At 35.8% G+C, this 22,265-nt stretch overlaps 1 protein-coding gene across 1 annotated transcript in view; it reads right to left on the bottom strand.

The window, feature by feature from the left end:
- MALRD1 (MAM and LDL receptor class A domain containing 1) overlaps positions 1–22,265 on the bottom strand; it is a 266,757-nt gene that overhangs the window by 116,453 nt on the left and 128,039 nt on the right. The window contains exons 26-27 of the mRNA XM_083826051.1: positions 20,427–20,672; positions 17,126–17,283 (exon numbers count right to left, since the gene is read on the bottom strand). Coding sequence (XP_083682177.1) covers positions 17,126–17,283; positions 20,427–20,672 — 404 coding nt within the window. The remainder of the gene's footprint in view (positions 1–17,125; positions 17,284–20,426; positions 20,673–22,265) is intronic.

The raw sequence follows: 22,265 nt of genomic DNA, 5'->3' as shown, positions 1-22,265 counted from the left end.
TCAGCTTTAACTCATCTTCCCCAGCTCTCAAGTTTTAAAAGCAAGTATCTTCAAAATAGTCTTGACAACTCTTTAAAATGACTTCTTTTTCTTTAAGAACCATATTGTAGATCCTTTTTTCTCTTAAAAAAGTATACATTAGTGTCCTCTTTTATCAGCTGGGTTACTGAATGACAGATAGGCTGCAAATTTGTTTTCCAAGTACGAGCTACTTGCCCTTAATAGCTGTAGAACCTGAAGTGACATCCAGGCTGCATCCTAACCTCAGAGCACCTGTTGTGGGGGGAGCTGGTAAGCACAGACCTCCCTCCCACTCATCCCCAACCCCAAATGCTTGTGAGCAGCCATGGTGAAACTGGGACATGGGCAAAACTCACATGTGAGGATCACAGAGCACACTGGATACTGCCAACATACGCCCAGGGTGTTTTTTAGAAGGATGATGAACCAGCTTTCTTTTCGTCTATATGTGTGCCTATGTGTACGCATACATCATCTGAAATCAGTCTGGTGCTGAGTTCTTTGGCACTTTCATTGCCTTTACTGAATGCAAACTAAAGCTTTCAGATAGGACAGAAAGTCTTGCTGAACTGCAACAAAAAATGTGATTTTGTCAGTTTTCCCTGTGGCCACTGGAACAGAAAATACAGAACTCTCTCCTAAAAATGAAAGAGATTAATCTGGTCTAGATGCTCTGACACTGAATCAGTGTTCATACAAACTAAATGGAAGGACTGAGAAATTCCTTGACTCAGGTAATTACCTGGCAGTTTGGATAATTATTCAGTGTTTAACTGAACTATAATTTCAAACTTTTCAGGCAGTGGCACCAAAATCTTATTCATCAACACACCTCATCTTGGAACAACTTATCACTATACATGGTTCACTCCTAGGCAAAGATCTGCTTGGAAGTTGAGCACCTTAGTACAGCCAACCATATGCCTTGAAGTACTGTCTGAGTGACACAGTGGGCAGACAGAAACTTTGCTAATGGGACTGACTTTTTTCTCTGAAGTTTTGACAATGAGTGGTGAAGGGACCTTATTTTTCCCTTGAGGGCTAGACAGCTTTTATGGTAACATTACAGCTTTTATGGTAACATTACAATTACTCCTGCAGGAATCACTTGAAGAGTAACTTTGTAGAGTAATAACTTAAACCAGTATATCTCCAAAGTTTACATACATACTGGAACAAAATCTTTTGCCCAAAGAGGAAAATCTTTGACCTTTCCAATTTTGTGATAAGTATACATGGTAAGCGTATGAAACTCTTTCCTGCTGTACCAGGGAATCAGATTTGATGTCTCAGAAGCTGTTCTTAAGCCCTATGTTCCTGTGTCATGTCTAATATTCATCCCCCTTCTCGCAGCCCTCAGAAGTGGGTTTTCTGACTGTCATCACACTCTGTAGTGACTGTGATTGTACAGATTAACTAAGTTGCATCTGACTGACTCCTTCACAAACTGATGATCACCAGACCACATAAACCTCTTTGTCTGTACTGAAGTACATTCCTATGCAATGTTGTTGTGAACGTTAACATGACAGGAAGATCAGAAGCATTTTTCCATTCACAGTGTTACAAAATCAGTTCTACTAGGGGAATCATGGAATCATTCAGTACAAGGTCTACTCTGCTCTTCAAAATATGCAGATTTGCTCATGAAGAACTCTAGTACTATCCTTAATTTTGGCTTCAAAAATAAAAGTCCCAAAGCAAAGCTAATTCAGCTAAACACCAACATCTGGAATCTTTCAGGGATTTTGTTTGCTTTAATTAATTTTTCAATTTAGCAATTCACCTCAAATACAATTTTGATTCATTATTTAAAAAAAAATAATGTAAAAAATAGAAAAGCATATCTTTACGGGACTCTGCTGAGAATTTACAGATTTGAAAAAAGATGGAAAACAGGTACATATATCTGCTGTAAACTAAAGAGCTTTGCTGAGAAAAAAGAATGAGGGCAGTACAACAAGATTGTAAGACTAGCAATAATAATTCTTAAGACTAACAATGGTAACTTAATTCTTGTATAATTATTTTAAAATGTTTAAGTTTTTACTAAATATTTCACTTGTCATTTCTTCAAAGTGACAAGTCTGCAGGACAAAGATTGACATGAATATTCGCTACTAATCATCAAAGAGGATCTTATTATGCTTTTTCAGAAGTATGAGAATGATTACTGTCAGTCAGATGTCACCCCTACTTTGATGTAGTGGGATGTTCACTGGATATAACTGTACTTTTTTCTTTGTGACATTTACAGACTATTCTTATTCCTATTGGAATGTTCTTATCAATTTGCTTGTAGCTTTTGGGCTTGTAGAAATATAGAACAGATTTCTAGGGTATTAGATGAACTGGACAGGCTCAGGGGAATCAAAACACTAAGGCTGAAAAGAATGGCAAGCTCTTTAAATAGTCAAGACTTGATTAAATATTTTTAAGCCACACTGAATTGATCCTGAGCAAAGAGACATCTTTAAGAGGAATGCTCAAGCTCCATCTCTACAATATTTGATGGACACAATATTTGATGGACACAATATTTGATGGATTTATTTCATAGAGAATGACAAAAAAGAAAAAGCACCTCTTTAAACTGCAGTTATAAAATATATTCTCTACAAATTGAGGGCTCTCATAACTGACATTTCTCATTATATTTAAGCACTTCAGTGAAATTCCATCTCTTTCCCTACTTCTCTCCCCAGTGACCATTACTTTACATGTTCAAAAACATATAAAGTTATAAGTATATGAGTATATATGAAGTTAGGAATGTAGAAGATAAAAGTTTGTAAGATTTATGAGATCTTGGTGTTTAAATTGCCACCCTAAATATGAAATATCTATGAAAGTATTCAATATACTTAGTGAAATATCTAAAACTCAAATATTTATCCAATAGCATTCCAGAATGTACACAAATTCACCTACAGAATGCTATATATTACTGTGTATTAAGATATACTATATACAGTTACACGTCTACAGGAAGCTATATGGAAAGCAATAGTCACTGTCATTTGACCTCTTGTAGATGCTTACAGAGATAAATCACACACAAGTCTCCCTTAAACAGTGAGCAAAATTCCACCAACAGCAGAGAGAAGCCTGGGTACCTGACACAGTGTCTGCACGGCAGGCATTTATGACTTCCAGTCACAGGAATCCCATCCATACTGTGACAGATTATAATTTAACAGCAGGTCTTGCAATCTTAATGTATTTCTTTAAAAATTAATCTAATTGCTAGAGAAAGTGCAGAAATCTCTTTCTAAGATTTCTTTCCTGTTGTAACATCGAAATAATTGGTTGGATGACACAGAGGCGAAACGATAGGTCTGAAAACAAGCATCAGCCAGACTTCAAATGTATAAAAGAGAATTTATAATAACTTTCAACCTGTCAAACAAATATAAATAGAACTAAGAAATAGCAGGAAATTCAGTGGCATTTCTTCCCTCCTTACAGGATCACAAAAGGGTTTGGCAGAGCTTCTCCCATTAATTTTTTTTGTCTTCGATGAAAAAACAAGGGGCCCATACTGGGATCCCTCAGATATTTCTTCCAAATGCAGCAGTTGTTGCACAATCCATTTCTGTTTTACAGTTTTAGTAACTGTGATAACCCTAGTTTCCCATTTCCACTTTTTCAGTTTTTCTCTATGTTACAGGCAGTGCAGAAGCAGAAGCACTGTCTGCATTTTCTAAATGGATTCATTCCCTACAGCAAATAAACATAGAACTAATTATCACAGGAATATAAATCTCCTTGTGTGAACTAAAGAAACATCGTGACACTAGGAAAAAGCTATATAAACACTGAGTGACAAAACAACTGGAATGAGATAATTCCAGTAGATTTGTGGGAGAACGTGCCTTTCCCACTCCTCCTACAGCAGAAATTCAGTCTGTATGGAAGAGGATATCTTACAACGAAGTAAGAAGTTTCTACATCAGTAGCATACAAGATGTACCACCAAAGACTTTAAGTCATCAGATTGGCATATTTAGACAGGTGAACTAGATGGTATGTTTTAAATTATTTTAACATGCTTTGAGATGGCAGTGTGCCTTCTTTTGTCTCACTATGAGGTTTTCTGCACTTTTCTTCCTCATATGACCACACCTTCTTTGGATATCATTTGTAAGGCCTTTCAGGATCTTCATCTACTCACAGCACAATTCTTCCTTTCAAGCTGAAAAGATTGACTCTGAGATAGATCTCTTCAAGACAGCTGACCTCTTTGGAGTGGTCTCACTGCATCACTACTATCGAGAGATTTCAAATCCTACCTGGAGAAATACCTCATTTCTCTGTACAAAAAAAATATCTTGGTACAGCTTAGAAGGAGACAGCAATTTGTACAGAGATTAACTTCTACATGTACTCACTTAAACACACTACCATGCTACACTAGTGACTTGGGCAAAGTCTAAGGCTCTAAGGCAAAAAAAAAAAAAAAAAAAAAAAAAAAAAGTGCAGATGGTAAATCAGGGGATAATTTTATTTTTATTAATTTTTATTTCCTTACCATAGCCCATAAAATCCTAAAGCAGCCAGGAATGAATAAATAAATAAACACTAAAAAAATGCAGAACTGTCATTCTCTTAGGAACACTTGAAGAACACATCTGGTGTGTAGAGATGGAAATCCACTTAAATCATTTTGTGACTGCTAATAAACTTTTTGATAACATACTCCCTCTGAACTCCCATTGAACACAATTCTAAACTGAATCACACTGTCAAACTTCTCAGAGTAATGTTGTGCGCAGCAGAATCCTTCAAATCTAATGAGTATTTCGATGTCATAAATAACAAGAGTCGTCTTCTGTTCACTGATCAATGAAATGAAGTAGATGGTTCATGTATCAAAATTTAAATACTACTTCTTCTGGATCACATAAAAAATTCTTGTTCAAAGAACCTCTTCTCCCATACAGATCAAACCACATGAATTTAGAAAACAGCAAGATACTAGATTCTGCTAGTCAGTGTAAGGCAGCAGTGAGCAGCTGAGGTGAAGAAGAAATAACATCTAATATAGGTGTATAGGCTGCAGACACTCATTGGATAAATGGCAAAGCAGCCTTATCATACCAACATTCAGTTGAAAATGTAATATTTTTAGCTGCCCAGGTGAGAAGGTATAAATGTAAAGAATACAAGACTAAACGAATTACTGAAAAATTGCAAAATTCTTTGTGCCTTGATGTATTAATTCAGCTGAATATACATTGTGTGCCTGGCCCATTTCACTGTAATTTCAAACAACAAAACACAGTTTATAGCAAACTGATTGATAATTTAGCTACATAAAATGAATGTGTACAGTTGTATAAGAGTAATTTTCCACCGTGGATTCATAAAACCTTTCCACAACAGCTGTCTCCTCTTACTTTCAATGAGGACAGCAATTGCCATCCAAAACCTGTTTATAATTATTAATCACAAGATGGCACCTGAGGCATCAAACTTTCCCTATCATTTTAATGAGAAATGCATGCATGGTGACATTTAATGTTTTTCTATAAAACAGATTATTTTGCAAGGAAATAAAAATAATGGTTTGTTCTCCACACTTTTGATTGTTTTCTTGTTATCATGAGTGTTAGAATTAAAACTATTCTAAAATATTTCACTGAATTTTTATTCATTCACCGCCAGCCAACAGATAAAATCTAGTCTTACAATTATTTATTGTGAAATTTTGACAGGTATCCACGTTTTTTTTAGAAAATGCACTTTTCTTTCAGTGTAGTCTCAAGGTTGTTGTTTTGTTATTGGTATTTTGTTGTTGTTGTTGCTGCTGATTGTTCGGTTTTTTGTATCTTAATTCTCTTCAAAAAAACAAGACCCCAATTCTTTTAATTCTTTATTGACTTTGTCCTGGTTTCAGCTAGGATAGAGTTAATTTTCCTCCTAGTAGCTGGTAGGGTGCTGTGTTTTGGATTAGGATGAGAAGAGTGCTGATAGCATGCTGATGTTTTAATTGTTGCAGAGCAGTGCTTACACCAAGCCAAGGATTCTTCAGCTTCTCGCTCTGTCCTGCCAGTGGGCAGGCTGGGGGTGCAGCAGGAGCTGGGAGGGGACAGACCCAGGACAGCTGACCGAAACTGGCCAAAGGGGTATTCCATACCATCTGGCGTCATGCTAAACAATATATAGGGGTGGCTAGCCGGGATGGGGGGGGCTGGCTGCTCAGGGATAGGCTGGGCATCGGTCGTGGTGAGCAATTGCATTGTGCATCACTTGTTTCGTACACATTATTATTATTAGTTCTACTATTATTATTATTATTTTCCTGTCTTAATAAACTGTCTTTATTTCAACCCACAGGCTTCACACTTTCCTGTTTCTCTCCCCCATCCTGGGGTGGGGGGGGGAAGGGGGAATGAACGGCTGTGTGGTGCCTAGCTGCTGGCCGGGATAAAACCACAACAGACCTTCATAATCCATCCTCATCCAGTTATTCCTGGTCTACAATAAAGTCCAGCTATAGCTGGATGTTAAATAATTCTATTTTTATTCCATAGGATCCAAGCTATGGAATATAGGTCATATATTTAAGGTTATTCTTTTTTTTTCCAGTTGCATTAGCCTTTGAAAACTTTCCATGTTGTCTAAAATTACTGGAACTAAAGTAAAATAAGTATCACAGATTAAAAACACTAACTGCTCTGATATGTGGGAAGCCAAAAATGTAATTTTAAGTATGCATTTCATTCTTTTACTGTTCTGGTTGAAAGGGAAAATCAAATATACTGTGCAGACCACACAGTTACACACACATATTCCAGGAATTTAAGCCAAAAGTGTTTTTAATTCCTTATTTCAGTAGTACTACAGTATAATTTCTTATTACTTCATTAATTCAAACAGAACACCACATTAGTATGTTTTACTCTGTTAAAAAGACTTCAGTGTTAAGAACAGTACTGAAATTATTATATTAGCTCTTCAGATTTTTAATACAGATACAGCCTGGCAAAACTTCGGATGAGGCATGCTTGGAAGTGTTGAGGATAGCTGGACAACCCAAGGTGTGTGGCTGAACTGTACGAAGAATTTGAGTCTGAAAAGCTAGATAAGAAACCTGAGTGCTCAGAGAGGCTATGATGGGATTAAATACAAAACGCAACATAGAGCACCTCTGATTATGTTTACTGGTTTGCATGGTATGCCTCACAATCTTTTTTATATCATATTTTCATGTCTGTCAACAGTTTTACTTAGCCAGTATCAATCTTGGATGAAGAGCTGTTGATGCAGCAAGAAGTCAACATCTTTTAATGTGGTGCTGGAAAGAGGAGATCGTAACAATTTATAACCAGCTTTTACACACTGATACATCAAAATGTGTCTAATCTCATTAACAGGCATTAGAGATAGGAATACAAAGTCAACTTAAAATATTTTCCGATATCCTGCCTTTTGCATATACATGCCATTGCACAGTTGCAACTGAGCTAAGAACGTTCTTAATTTCTTCCTTTCAAACTTTAAATTCAAGAGCTTCATTTGGGAGCTATTTCCTTACCACATAGGCTGTTTACAACACTTGTCATTTTCATCACCATTTTTTTCCCTGCTTACATGGTATTACCATTCATTTATCAGAAGGAGGATGTGTTAATTCAGTATAGGGCACGACTGCCAATCTTTGAAGTCAAGAAAAAAACCCCACACCAATAAGTAAAAAACAAGCAAACAGAAACAAAACAAAACAAAGCAAAACAACAAAAAACAACAACCAAAACCACTTATAAAAAGCACACATTTTTGCTTCCTCTTTAGCCAATGGAGAGAAATGTAGAATAATAAATTCTGATATGTCCAATTCCTGTTATCACAATTGTACACTTCTCATTTATTTATCTTGTTCCCATAAACTTGTTTAAAGTATTTTTAAAAGATTGCTGTATTCAAAAGACTAAATATTTCAAATTTATCAATAACACAGTAGTAGATCATTCTATAAGTCATTTGATGCACCTCACACAGGCAATATTGCTAACAATAATTTCTGAATGGGTCTTGATCCCCATCAGATTGAGACTTTCTCCAAAATTAAGTCTTATAAAGTGGAATATTATCATGGAATAATTCAGCTAAAGTATTATGCTTTGACAGTATAAACTACTGAATAAAGGGTCTCATCATTGGAAACACCAGATAACCTTAAATATGGGTGGTGACACCTAATCTTTCTGTAATAATTAACGAAAAAAAAAATATGAGAAACAGATTGATGTAGGATTACTGACTGCCATGACTATAGAAGATATCCTGTGTGTAATATAAATCTTGAGCCTTGGAATGTAAAATATTCATAATGTCTTATGACAGTGTCTTTATTTATTATAACAGATTATTTAGGAAACTTTACGTTTATTTTAAAAATTTAGAAATGAACATTATTTTAAATTTCACAGAATCACAGAATCACAGAATGTTAGGGGTTGGACAGGACCTTGAAAGATCATCTAGTTGAATCCCCCTGCTGGAGCAGGAACACCTAGGTCAGGTCACACAGGAACGCGTCCAGGCGGGTTTTGAATATCTCCAGAGATGGAGACTCCACAACCCTCCCTGGGCAGCCTGTTCCACTGTTCTGTCACTCTCACTGTGAAAAAGTTTTGTCTCATATTTAAGTGGAACCTCCTATGTTCCAGGTTTCATCCATTGCCCCTTGTCATTGCCGATTGGATGTCACCGAGTAGAGCCTGGCTCCGTCCTCCTGACACACATCCCTTACATATTTTTAAACATTAATAAGGTCACCCCTCAGTCTCTTATCCAAGCTAAACAGATCCAGCTCCCTTAGTCATTCCTCGTAAGGGAGATGCTCCATTCCCTTAATCATCTTTGGGGCTCTGCGCTGGACTCTCTCAAGCAGTTCCCTTTCCTTGAACTGAGGGGCCCAGAACTGGATTTAAAAAAATTACATTTTAGTGATGCTAATCTTTGAACAATTAAAGCTCACAAGCCTTAAATTCCAAATCAGCATATAGTTTATACCCAATGAACAAGTACCATGCTTATATATATTGAGATATGAAAATTACACTTAGACCAATTACCCAAGAAGTTGCCTTTTGAAGAAGAAATCTTCACAGAAAGTAATGTCTACATTTCACAGTTGGTGAAATGATTGTGAAACTGAACTTCAAATGGTGAATGGTGAAACTGAACTTCGTTCAGTTTCTCAGCTTCTCTCCTTTCCAAAAATCATCAGTAACTTCACACAAGTTCATAATATTACATTATTCAAATTTCTAGTGTATACGGCATCATAAGATCTTTTAGTTCTACCTGCAAGACTATTTTCTCTTTTAAAAGTGAGACATTACATATCTTTCTTGTGTCTTTACATTAGTTATCAATAATGAGCCAAAGGTCCATAAGATGAGTCCGAATTTAGGTGCAGGGATGCCCTATGGTGCATGCAGTATTTCTGTTTCAAGGGTGCATGTCCTATGGCTTCCTCCTCTGGGAAAGATACACTGGCCCTGTCATAGGCCTAATTCTTCAATCCTTTCTGTTGTATCAGAGACTACTCCATCTCTCAAGGGAGACTCAGATACATGCAAGAATAAAGCACAGCTTTACAGGGAGCCCGGACAGAGGGCACTCAGGATGTGGCACTAGGATAACATCACAAGCAATCTCCACATTATTACTCAGACTTATGGACTGAATCTGATAAACTTGGCAGGGAGAACATGCAAGTTTGTGTAGTATTTTTCAGCTCCATTCTCAATTCATTCTTCTTGTACATTTATTTTTCTTATATGTATTCTATGCAAAACTGATAAATGTGTGCAATTAACAGAATGCCATTTGTTTTATCAAGTTATGCCACTGATTAAAGATGGGAAAGAAGATTAAATTTTAGAGCTGTAATTGCAACATAATCAAGAAAAATAAAACAGAAATGTTAATCAAGGAAACAGGAAAATAAAAAAAAATGTCCAGTTTGTTTGGGTAACCTTCTGAATTTCCCAGCTTAAAAATAAATAAATAATAAAATAAAATAAATAAAATAAAATAAAATAAAAGGATGAGAAAACAAACAACAAGAACTTTCATCTCAACAGAGAAGTCATGCAAAGCATTTGGTACTTTCTGAGTTTGTTTCTTTCTATTAAGAGAATAAGAAAAGGACAGTATGTCAGATTAGGCTGTAGAGACCAATTTCACTAGCTAAGGAGTCAGTATGCAAGAAGGATTCTCAATAGACAATCAAATTTTAATAATATATCTTATTGCTTTATGTTTTGCAATTCTGTTTTTGTACTCAGTTTTAACCATATTCTTTCACCCTTAAATTTTACCTGATGATTAAAAATCTCTCTCCCACAGAATCTTATTCCTTTGGGTATGGAGAATCCATCATTATGAGATAGCATAACAACTATGAACAGACTATGGAGTTTCCATGAGACTGCAGACAATTTGTCTCTGCACTAACCCTCTCATAGGCAGGTAATACAAAGTTATCAGGTTATGGAAAAGTATGTCTCCATGGTAAGTAAGACAGTGGGAAGAAACTGAGGTTACTCAAAGTTCTTCTTACATTGACTCCTTTGAATGATTGTCTCTGCCACCATGGTAGAATGTCAGTGCATGCAATGATTTAACAACTACTTAATGCAGCCTTTCATCTTCCATTTAATTCATCATTACCTAACGCAAAAGGGTCAACATACAAATACACATATAGATTACTCACAGCATAACAGGTGCTAAAATCTGTCTAGTCTGACCCTTGCATAAAACAAATTGGAATCAGATACCTCTATCTTTGTGAAATAAATTACAGAAAAAAAAAAATAACCACTACCTTGCCTTGTTTTCCCTTTCCTTTCCTTTCCTTCTTCTGTTTCTCTCTCTCCCATTCTCCCTCTTTCTTTCTCTCTTTCTTTTCCTTCTTTTTTTTTTTATTTCTTTCTGTTCCTGAAGATACTGTGAGTTGGAAGCTGAAGGCCAGAAAGAGAAAAGATTTCTGTAACCACAAAAATAATTCTTTTTATTCTAAGACCTTTTAATGATACATCAAAGTAATTTTAAGCACACTACAGCTTGATACTACAGGCCTGAGAAAGATCAAAGACTACCAGAAACTAAACCAACTCCAAGACAGTAAAAACAAACAGTGAATTAAAAATGGAAGTTGTATTAAAGGAGGATAAAACTGGAAACAAATCAATGTTCTGCAATGAGCGTCAGTGTTACTTCAGTCCTTGCGGAAGTTTTGCTAACTTAACAACAGTTCAGTTCAGTTTGTTTCACAACAGGAATAATTTTCTTAGTGGAAGACCAAAGTATCTTGTGGTATGAAAAGAAATAAGAAAGGAAAAAGGAAAAAAGGAAGATTTTCCACCTTTCTTTTAAATGGAGCTCTTCCAAATGCTTGTTTTTTATTATTTATTTATTTTTCTGTTGTTTTTCGTTGGTTGTTTTTCCAAGTAGAGCTGTTCATCAAGAAAATCAGATACTGTCTTGGGCTTTCAGGTCTGACAATGCTATATGCTTTCTAAAAGGTATCAGCAGGCAACAGGTTACACTGCATTATATATATATTAAAGAAAATATATGTTAATTCAATTTCAAAATTTTCCCTTTTAGAAGAAGAAATTTGAAAGAAACAGCTCAGAGCTCAAAGCTACACCTAATCATTTAGAAAAAAATCCCTTTGTCTTCATAAAAAATCTTTTTTTCACAGCTGCTATATAAAAAGATCTAATTTTGATGTCTGTTGCTTCAGTCAAAATCATTCAATAGCAGCTCTATGATCCTTAAAAGTCTTTTCCCGAGATATGCTTAAATCACGACTTTCACTGTTGAATGTCTGCACTGCAAGGTGTTAGAAAAAGAACAAAAGAAGTGTGACTTGCAGAGATTCCCAATATACTTCAAAGCCTTATATGCTAAAAAAGCAGCAATGTAACCACTACCACTCTTTGAGATTATGAGCCCACAAATCAATAAAGTAAACCACTGGCAGAGATCTCCAATTTAAGGAATCAGTTGAATGAAAAAACACTGGAGAGCTGTGCAGTGTGGAAGAGACTGAAAGTGCATTTTTCATTTCTGTCATATTGTGTAATACGGTGTCAGGCTGGAATAGAAAACAGCATATTTCACTCGGAGAGGCAGGGCTTATTATTCCGACTGTAATATCACAGGATATTGTTATGTTACTTTGATTATTCAGTATGCATTGTGCTGTCTAAATCTGTCAGACTGCTAAGTTCTCTCACAGCACTGCCCTGCATGACAGGAGATGTGCCCTTAGTCACACTAAACCTTTACTTCTCATCATCATTACCTCCCAGGGGAGATAAAAGTCAAATTCTCAAAGAATTTAAACAAACAAAACAATACTAAATAGTTCACATACAGACAATTTCTCTTATATGCCTTTCTAGAAACATCATGATTTTAAATTACAAATGCTCTGATGAACCGCTTGTATTCATAAGCAAGATTCCAAAATACAAGGGTGATTCTTTAATCCTTCTTCAGAATATATATATTTTTCTTCTTCAAGCATGTCCAAATGTAACATTCTGGCTCACCAAGCTTTTTGGAAAGAATGCTTATATTTGGTTTTAGTAAAAGAATACAGTGAATTACATATTATTATAATATAATATATACATATATATTATTTTCAATAATTTACTGGTAAGAAGACTGAAATGACTTCACAATAATCCAAGAATATAAAATGTACTGAATGGCATCTCTCCTATCTAGGGTTGTGCATATTTGTCTAGCCATTCTAAATTAACTATTTTTGAGAAATGATGCTTCCACTGAAAACTCTTTCCTATTTAATCACTGATTCAGTCTCAATTTACTTGGACATATCCTTACTTCATGGGGTGAAATTCAATCCAGTAACAACCCTATCTGAAACAAAGCCTAAAAAAGTGGAAAGTGCTGTTAATAGTTTTGTTATTAGATTCTGCATTCACATGTAAATGTAAAATTATCTTGCTCTTGGAAGTAAACCTACAATAAATGTTAATCTTCCTTTTTTTCTTGGCTTTGGATTTCAGCAGTCCCTCAAGTAAAACCTTCACGTAAATCTTTGAAACTGGAAAGTTTCTTCCCCTAGCTACATGGAAGTCAGATAATCTGCTCTGAAGGCAACACGAACCCAATGAAATCTATAACTTCTATATTAATGTGAGGAGTTGATTGTTTTTCACGCAGCCAGTGAGAAGAATCAATGCAGAAATAGACTATTTTGAGCTATGAGGCAGAGTAAGTTGTTTCTTCAGACTCTATTCTTGAGTGACTTCCCAAAGAAGTAAGTAAAGTCAATGATATTGATTTGTAAAAATTTCATTTAAAACTACTCTATCCTAGAAATACAAATGTCCAGAAGAAATCAGTGGGCATCTGCAGCATCTCTACTGCACTTTCTCCTGTTGAAAACTCAGGACAGTAGGTTGCTTCACTAAAAATAATCAGGGACTTAAAAAAAACACCCTCTGAGTCACTTATATCCGAGCTGTGACACCTGCTAGCTATACATTTCTACAGCTGTAGTTCTCTCACCTCCTTTCCACCTTAGACAAGCTAAATACAATAACAATATTAAGGAAACAACTGTGGCAGCTTCCAGCTTTTGCTGAGAAGCTGCAGCAACCAGGTGATGGGGTCTGTGCTCCATCAGCCTGTGAGCAGCTGGAGAAGGTCTGCCAGCTCCAGCTATTTGGTGCATCAGCCTGGTTGGTCTGTCATCGTGGTGGTGCCAGTGGAGCTCTGCTTCACTTGCTGTGAGTTTGCCAGGACTTTTGCCCTGAATATCATTATGTCTTTGCTCATTTGTAACAGGATAGAATTAATTCACAAGGACAAATGCCTCAGTAAGGTCCACTGGAGCTTCTTAAAGAGATCCTGTGTATATTGGCCTTGTCATGTTCAGTGGAGGAAGTTACTAATGGCTAGTTTCACCTTCCTTATAAATCTGCATACGTCTGCATATTCAGACATTTCTTTCAAATCCTTGTAAGAGGTCTCCTTAACTGTATGAAAGCCTAAATTATCTTTTTAATTTTTTTCTATACGAAGGGTGAATTATCATTCATCCTCAAAAAAAATTATCTTCAACAAATGTTTTTATCCTTTGATTATTGTTCCTTTCCTATTGTAATACCTAAAGTATTACAAGTATTATCCTCTTTTTTTCTTTCATTTTTTTTTCAACAACAGAAACAACATAAGTGGGATTAGGAAATAAATCTTCAAATCAGCATAAAAATAAAATGTCTGTCTTTCCTTTCACCTAAAAATTTTTGCTTGACTCTTTAGAAATACATTTCAAAATAACAGTTTCCTCCTGTCTGTGAGTCAGTATAAGAGTGCTGAATAAGAACCCCACAATCACCACTAAAACAGACACACTGAATATGAACTTTTTCTTATCGTACTTTTGCTTCAAAATATCTCTTACAATATACTGTATTCTCATGCAACTGCCAAAAAGTATAGTAGGAATATCTCAAAATATTACTTGGAGTAGAAAAGTTTTGACTAGTAATGTCCAGATCTGTTCTGCTAATATTTTGCCTGGTGAGCTTTTGCACTGCTTTTAAACACTTTGTAATTTCAGTTTAGATGGACGGTGATAGATGTTGCAGTCTCTGGATTTTACAGCCTCCATAAATAGCTATAATGTCAACATCTCCCATTTGCATACATGGTGAGGGTTTTTATTTGAAGTATATTGCATTTTTTTCAACCAGTTCAACTGCCCATCATTTTGATTGGATTATTATTCCACATAGAGAGGTTTGTATTAAGACTATATAGTACAACATGAGGGAAAAATGTATTAACTGCAGACAAATTCTCTTAGAAACTGATTTTTTTTTCTAATTACAAGCCTCAACAGAAAAATGTATCCTTGCGTATATTATCCTCCTCATGATCCTGCAGTTTTATTGGTTATATCATAATCTGAGACACTGCTTTAGCAGTATAATACTCTTAAGCTTCCTGAAAGTAAACAGTCAACCCTAATATTAAGAGAAGTCATCAATGATTACATACCTTATCTAAGATTTAAAACAAACAAACAAAAATAGTTTTTTTACCCTTTGGTTGCCATTTTTCTTCCACTGTGATATTCAGAAGGAAGAGAAATTTCTTCCTCATTCTGTCTCAATACAATCATATTGTTTATTATTGTGCCATTGGTATGCATGGTGTTCTCTCTCACTTCAGCTTTTGTCATCTACCTGGACTACATGATCCTGGTTGGAACTAGATGATCTTTAAGGTCCTTTCCAACTTGAGCCATTCAATAATTTTATGATACGATTCTTATGGTGGAAGTGATGACTAGCTAGAGATGGTTTGCTAAGCTGTGAAACATGAGATGGCAAATTCCTTTGGAGGTCATCTCCTCTCTCTTGTCTTTTCAGCTAATCACAGCAGATCAATAGATCTGCTTCCACCTACATTAACTTAACTTCAAGTCAAGTTTGATGGAGATATATTAGTATGGTAGTTTGAACTAGCAGGAGAACCTTCAGTATGATTTCCCATGACTACGTATTGGTTAATCAGACCTTATTCTTAAAGACATTGTAAAATAGAAACTCTGATTAGAGTACTGACACACAAATCTTTATAAACAACAAAATGGGTAAACTAGGCTGATCAGTGAAACTATCTAGGATGCAGTACTAATGAGAGTAATGTCTTATAACTCCATCTAGAATTCTTGCCTGCATTAAAAAACAAAACAAACAAACAAACAAACGAGTAAGTATAATAAATCCTTATTCAAACATCTTCCATTTACATTGTCTTTTAACTCCCTTTAAGCTCAGTGGACACAGGGATAATTTTAAATATTAAAATAATGTCTGAAAAGACTAACACAGTAGTATTAGGTGAAAATAAAGGGTCAAGGTCTCATAATAAGTATAAAAGAAACAGAAAACAAAATTATTCCCAAAACCAAGAGAGAAAGGAAATATTACAGATCATGATCTAGGAAATTCTATATAACACATACAAGTTAAGGCAGTCAATATGTTCACTGGAAATCAAACAGAAAAAATTAATGCAGTTCACCAAAACAATTTATATTCCAAGACTTTATTAGAGACATCGAAGAGAAGGTAACAGCCTTGTGGCAAATAAATTGCACCATTGATTTGAACTTGGATAACGAGCATTTCCTGTACAGATACAGGTAAGCACAAATACACAAACTCCTTTGCAAAAGTTTCTGTTGCATCTAAAATTGGAATATTTGGCCATTGTACTGGAATACTATTTAAATGCCCTGTGGTGACATAGCACACACAGGGAGTTGAAATATACACATTTGCTACACTGATAATAAATTTATGTATTTTATTCACAATAAAAAGGTTTAAAATAGTTTAAAACTTACTTTTACAAGCATTTAGTGTTTTTTCTGGAACATGCAACAAGCAGCATGGCCAATTTTCAAAGAAGGTACCAGTTTTCATTTGTAACTGAATAATTTTAAATAGTTTTTGCTTTCTTTCATGTTTTATGTCATCCCACAATTAGTGAAGAAAATTAAATTTCTAACGAAAACCAATTATATATTCTGTGCCTGTCTACATAAAAAGACAAATAATTTAATACATGCATACTTTTGCATTTTCTTCCTACTTTGTGTTGGTTGCTATTTTTTGGTGGTTATCATTCTATCAGAATTATAGGGTTGCAAACATGTAGCTACCAATACATATGACAGCAAAATAATAAAATAGCTCTGACATGGAGATTGTCAAAGAGAATGGTACTATATGTGAAAAGGGAAAATGGAAAGAAGTTTTGAAAAGTTTTTCTGTGGCTTTTCAGTGAAACATATTTTGGAATAGAAATGGCAAAAGCATTTTTAAGAGACTGGAATTGCAAAAACAAACAAACAAACAAACAAAAAAAACACAGAGCTGCACTAAGAGGTGCCTGGGAGACACAAGCAGTGGGAGCTCTTTCAGTCTACAAGCCACTCTAACAGAGCCAAACTACTCTGCTGAAGCACATACACCTTAACAGATACCAGATATTCAAAAGAAGACAAATTTTTGATTACCTTAATCAGAACCTGAATACATCCTGCAGCTTTTGATGACTTAAAGTACCAGAAGCTCATCACACAACTCCTGCTTGACTCTTTCAATCTGGAACTCTTCACATGGGCTTTTTCATCTTTTAGCCCTATTGCAGTGGCCTCAAGATACAGGAATTTTCCTGAAATGAAATTATGTATTCCTGAAAAATTGTTTTTGACATTCAAATTAGATTCCATGACCAAAATTTAGCAATACAAATGCAGAGAGATATGAAACGGTTCCCAAATACGTCCTGTGCTAGTGAACCTCTACCTAGGTTAAAGAATTACCTGATAATTTTCCTTGTATACTTGTTATATCGCGAATAAGCTGGGAACAGAGAATAGTTCCATGTTTCCCAGCTACCTTGATCGCATCTCCTTGTTCAACAGCACTAGTTACTATTTTGACAGTACATCATATAATGCCCACACAGTGATAAATTTCAGGATTAATTTTTTCTGAAAGATAACCTTCAAAATAGCAAGTCAAGCCATAGAAAAATTCATATACTTATAGATCATTGGGTATCCCTAACGATTCCCATTACTTTTGGCCATCTGTACTCATTATTGTATGAATATTAACTCAGATTTAAATTATTTAGTCAGAGGAAGTTGCAAAAACAGATGCTTACAGTTAATACATTCTGAAACTGATATGCTCCTTGCGTTTTCCATTCCTATTTTAATCAGAAGTATAATAAATTCTGCAAGTTTCAAAATTATTTTTTTCTTTTGTGCAAACAACAAATATATAGTTCACATAACATAACCATTGTATAAACAGCACACTGACAAATTATAACTGCACATCAACTGAATTTTGTATATGAATTATAGATAAAAGCCCCATGGAGTAAAAAAGGTTCTTTCTAACTTTGACACTTCTCTAGCTCATTTACGGCTATAGATGTTTGCCATAATATTAGCGGATGAGAACATTGCTTCATCCCTGAGGCCAAGCATAGTCTTAACAAGTGTAGTGACATCTGAGATAAATATTTTATTTTAAAATATACTTAGAAAACACACATGAAAATTTATTTATTTTTTCCACATCTGCTGTTTTGTGTGTTAAAAACAGCCATGTACATAAACACCATGAGGTATCAAAAGCACACCTTAGCATGATTTTGATGTTTGCTAGGAAGATTTGGCTAGGCTGGACTGAGTGCTTCACATGTTGATGTTTATATTAACACCTATTTCATCCTAGGAAAATGATTTCTGTTTGGAGGGAAACAAACAAACAAATAAAAACCTACCAGTCTTCTTTGGGAGGAAACTTGACTGAGTGAGGGGTAGGCTCAAGATGTAGTATGCTCTGAAAGGTATGATCTGTATGATCTGAAGACTGGGACCAGAGCTGTGGGCTGGGTGTGCTGCCAACTGGTCATGGCTAGCCAGGCTTGGCTAGGAGGTAATCTATTGAAAGTCACTTAATTCCAATGAGAGTGGGATAATTATAATTTTAAGCAAATTCTCAACAATTTAATGTTGAAAACTGAGGCACTAATTAGGGGAGCCAGAAATAAGCAATTGCTAGGTGCAAGCTCAAGAACTGTGGTTTTGGAAGTAAGGGCTGAAATCCCTCTTTCTTTGTACTAGGACCAGAAGGATCCCTGAATAATGCAGTCTCTATCCCATAACAGAAAACTTTAACAAGTGAACTGAATTTTGTTTTGGTTCTCTCATGATGAACACACTTATTAAGAGCTATCAGTTCTAACAATACAACCGTCACCTTTAAACTTTTGGCTACAGTAAAGTTGTGAAAAGTGAAATGAATTCTGCTTCAGCGTGACGTTATTGCAGCTTTTTAGTACTTAAAGGTGGCTTGTAAAAAAATGGAGAGCAACTTTTTGCTCAGGCAGACAATGACAAGGGGAAATGGTTTTAAATGAAAAGAGGGGAGATTTAGATTAGAGGTTAGGAGGAAATTCTTTACTCAGAGGGTGGTGAGGCTCTGGAACAGGTTGCCCAGAGAGGCTGTGGATTCCCCATCCCTGGAGATGTTCAAGGCCAGGCTGGATGGTGCCCTGGGCAACATGACTTACTGGGTGGCATCCCTGCCCATGGCAAGGGGATTGGAATTAGATGATCTTTAACGTCCCTCCAACCCAAGCCATTCTATGATATGATTCTATGATATTTGAGAGCATGATATCAAGACTAAAAAAACATTTTATTCTTTTATTTAGAGTCAGTTCAATATATACAACACAGACATGCATAAATCTGTGTTGTACCAGAACCAGATATTTTAAAAGATAAATAAAAGACAGTCCCTACATATCCTTGGTTTTATTTAATTTTGTCCTTCAGAGGAGTTCATGTAAATATTCAACAAATACTAAATACACATCCTACACCTTCATGCAACCCTGCTGTGGCATATTACATATTAAGATCGTCTGAGCTCAGCTTCAGTAACATCTTTGCCTGGGCTATGGGAACTTCAAAGGCAGAGGAAGAAGGCATGGAGCCTGTAGCAAGAATGAGAAGAGGCTGCTTTGCCAGAACTAGTCAAGGATCTGCACTGTTGCCTGTAAGGGACATCTGTTTATTTAAACATATTTTTTAAAAAATTACCCCAAATTGAACTATAAATAGTCACTGTGGGTAACTTTAAAATTTCAGATAATTTCTTAACTCCTAAATAGCCATTTTCCATCTCTCATCAGGTCACGCTAGATATGAGTAAGGAGAATAAAGAAGGATTTTCCTAAGGTAAAAAAGCATTCACATGTGTCCTCTTTAATTAATTCTCAGGGAGAAATTAAAATGTATTATTACCCTTTAAAAAACCTCTCTGTTATAAGTAATTTTGTTGCCACCCAGAAGTACTAATACCCAGTATGCAAAATATTGTATACCAGTTTGTTTGTTTGTTTGCTTGTTTTCCTTATGTTCAGAACAGCATTAGAAACTCTAACATGAACTGGAGCTTCCTGGAAATGAGCTCAGGCTCTGGAGGAGTGGGACCCAGTGGATCTCAGATCTGAGCTACTGCACCCTTGCAGGCTGCAGCCAGATCAAATGCCTCTCTAAACGAATTATCTTGCTGTACTCATAGAGAAATACTTAAAGGAGAAACAATTGAGAATCATTTTTTTTTTTTCCTAACCTAAAATCATTTTACAAGAGTAATTAATATTTGGATACTGTTACACATGCCATTTATTAAAAATGACACCCTAATTAGACATGTTGCTTCTGAAAGGAGGTATGAGAAGATCCATGAAAACAATTACATCTCGTTTGTGAACTGACAACATACCAGTTCTGTTTCCAAGCGTGTGGTCCCTGGGAGGTCTTAGACTTTGAGGTGAGCCGACCCCCAGCACCCAGTCAAAATTGTCTGCCAGGGAATTTTGCCAGCCACATCTGCTGTTCTCAAAGGTGCAGGAAGTGCCGCATTCACTCTCATCTGTATTATCCCCGCAGTTGTCTTCAAAATCGCAGCTTTGTTCTGGTCTGTAACACTTGCCGTTCTGACATTGCCAATAGCCATGTGAGCAGGAGCCTGAAAGGAGAAGAATGGGGGTATCCTGGTGAATCGCACTGCCATGCATCCCAGCAAGGTTACTGGAAGGTTACATCACAGAGAGTTTGATATTTAGGAGGAGGAGGGTGGTCCAGGGCACTTTTATTAAAAGCCTTTGGTTTCCCTGAAGTGCCAATCCATTATCAGTTTATTTCTTTTGTATTTTGTCAAGGGATTGCCTACATAAATGACTGTTTTCCTTGTAAAGCCTTTGAGGGCAAGTTCCAGCCAGGCATTCCTTCACTAACAAAGCTTTCTAGTCTGACTTAATTGCTGACATTCTCCTTTCATGTGGTGTAGGATTAAACCATTCTATTTTAGCTGCAAAGTTGAGCTTAGTTTAGCAGCCCCAAATTGGAAGAAAAAGCTTTTATATTTTAACTACAGAGGTTTGCCTTTTAATGCATTTTTCTTTTGCAAATGAGTTCAGTGGGGTGATGTTGTCCTTTTTGTGCAGTAGTCCTGGCATTATTTAAGGATAGTTCTGCTATTATACAGCTTCAATATTGGAGGACTAATTTCACAGGATCTATTTCCAAGCTTCAAGTTTTCATTTCAGATCAGTTTCTGCAGGTCTCTGGATAAAAAGCAGCCCCTACAGTATGTTCTCTAATCAGGAAGGGAGACAAACACAAAATTCTGAGAAGGACTCCCCATTCTCATTTTCCATTGTGCTCTGCCAGAAATAAATGCACAAGCAGAATTTGATTTACAATAGAACTGACACTATATTAGCTCACAGACATAAAATGACAATATGCACATGTATGAAGGTTGTATAAGTACAGGCAGAATTTCAGTTAATTGACGGTAAAAATCACATGGGGTTAAAAATATATTTCCAGTAACACTACCTTAATATAAAGGAGTATCTGATAGACCTAAATGAAATTCAGCTACAGCTGGGCTTTATTATGGGTCCAAAGCAACAGGTTCATTAACAAAAAGAAAAAAAGAGATGGTGTATTCAGCTGGAGAGTTGGCAGCATTCATCTCTAAGACTCTCTTTAGGCCAGAGTGCAAATTGCAAATGACCCAAACTAAGTGAAAGAGAATTGTCACACCCCTTTGCTGCATGCTTTGGGTAAGTTAAAAACAAGACTTGAATCACCAGATGTGCAAACGAGGACTAGACCCTCATTTTAAAATAAATAAATAAATAAATAAATTCTCCTGATAGACATGCTTTAAAAAATAAAATGACTTTTAACAGTTGCTCAAAGAAGGAAGGAAAAATCCTTAACAGAGGGGTGGAAGCCAGAATAAAGCTCTGATATGTACTCAGAAGGGTGAAGAAGATTAGGCAAGGGTTTCTGCAGCTGGAGGCGAGGAAAATGGGTAGGCTCTGAGTAGAAGAAAAAGACCTGTATGAAGTTCATTGTTATAAGTTTATGGAAGCATCAATGTAGTTTTTATTAAACAAAATGTATGAAAATAATCCTATCCAAAAGAATGCATTCGTCATATCAATACATAAGTCAAGGTTTAGTTAATTGCAACTTGCAAAACAGTTGAAGTCCATCAGAAACCCATCCTCTCTAACAGTCTGTAGTAGTAAATGCAAACTGCAGA

This window comes from Anser anser, assembly GCF_964211835.1.
Source record: "Anser anser genome assembly, chromosome: 2".
NCBI lineage: Eukaryota > Metazoa > Chordata > Aves > Anseriformes > Anatidae > Anser > Anser anser.
Note: the sequence above shows the minus strand (reverse complement) of the source record. Positions and strands in the feature narration are given on the sequence as shown.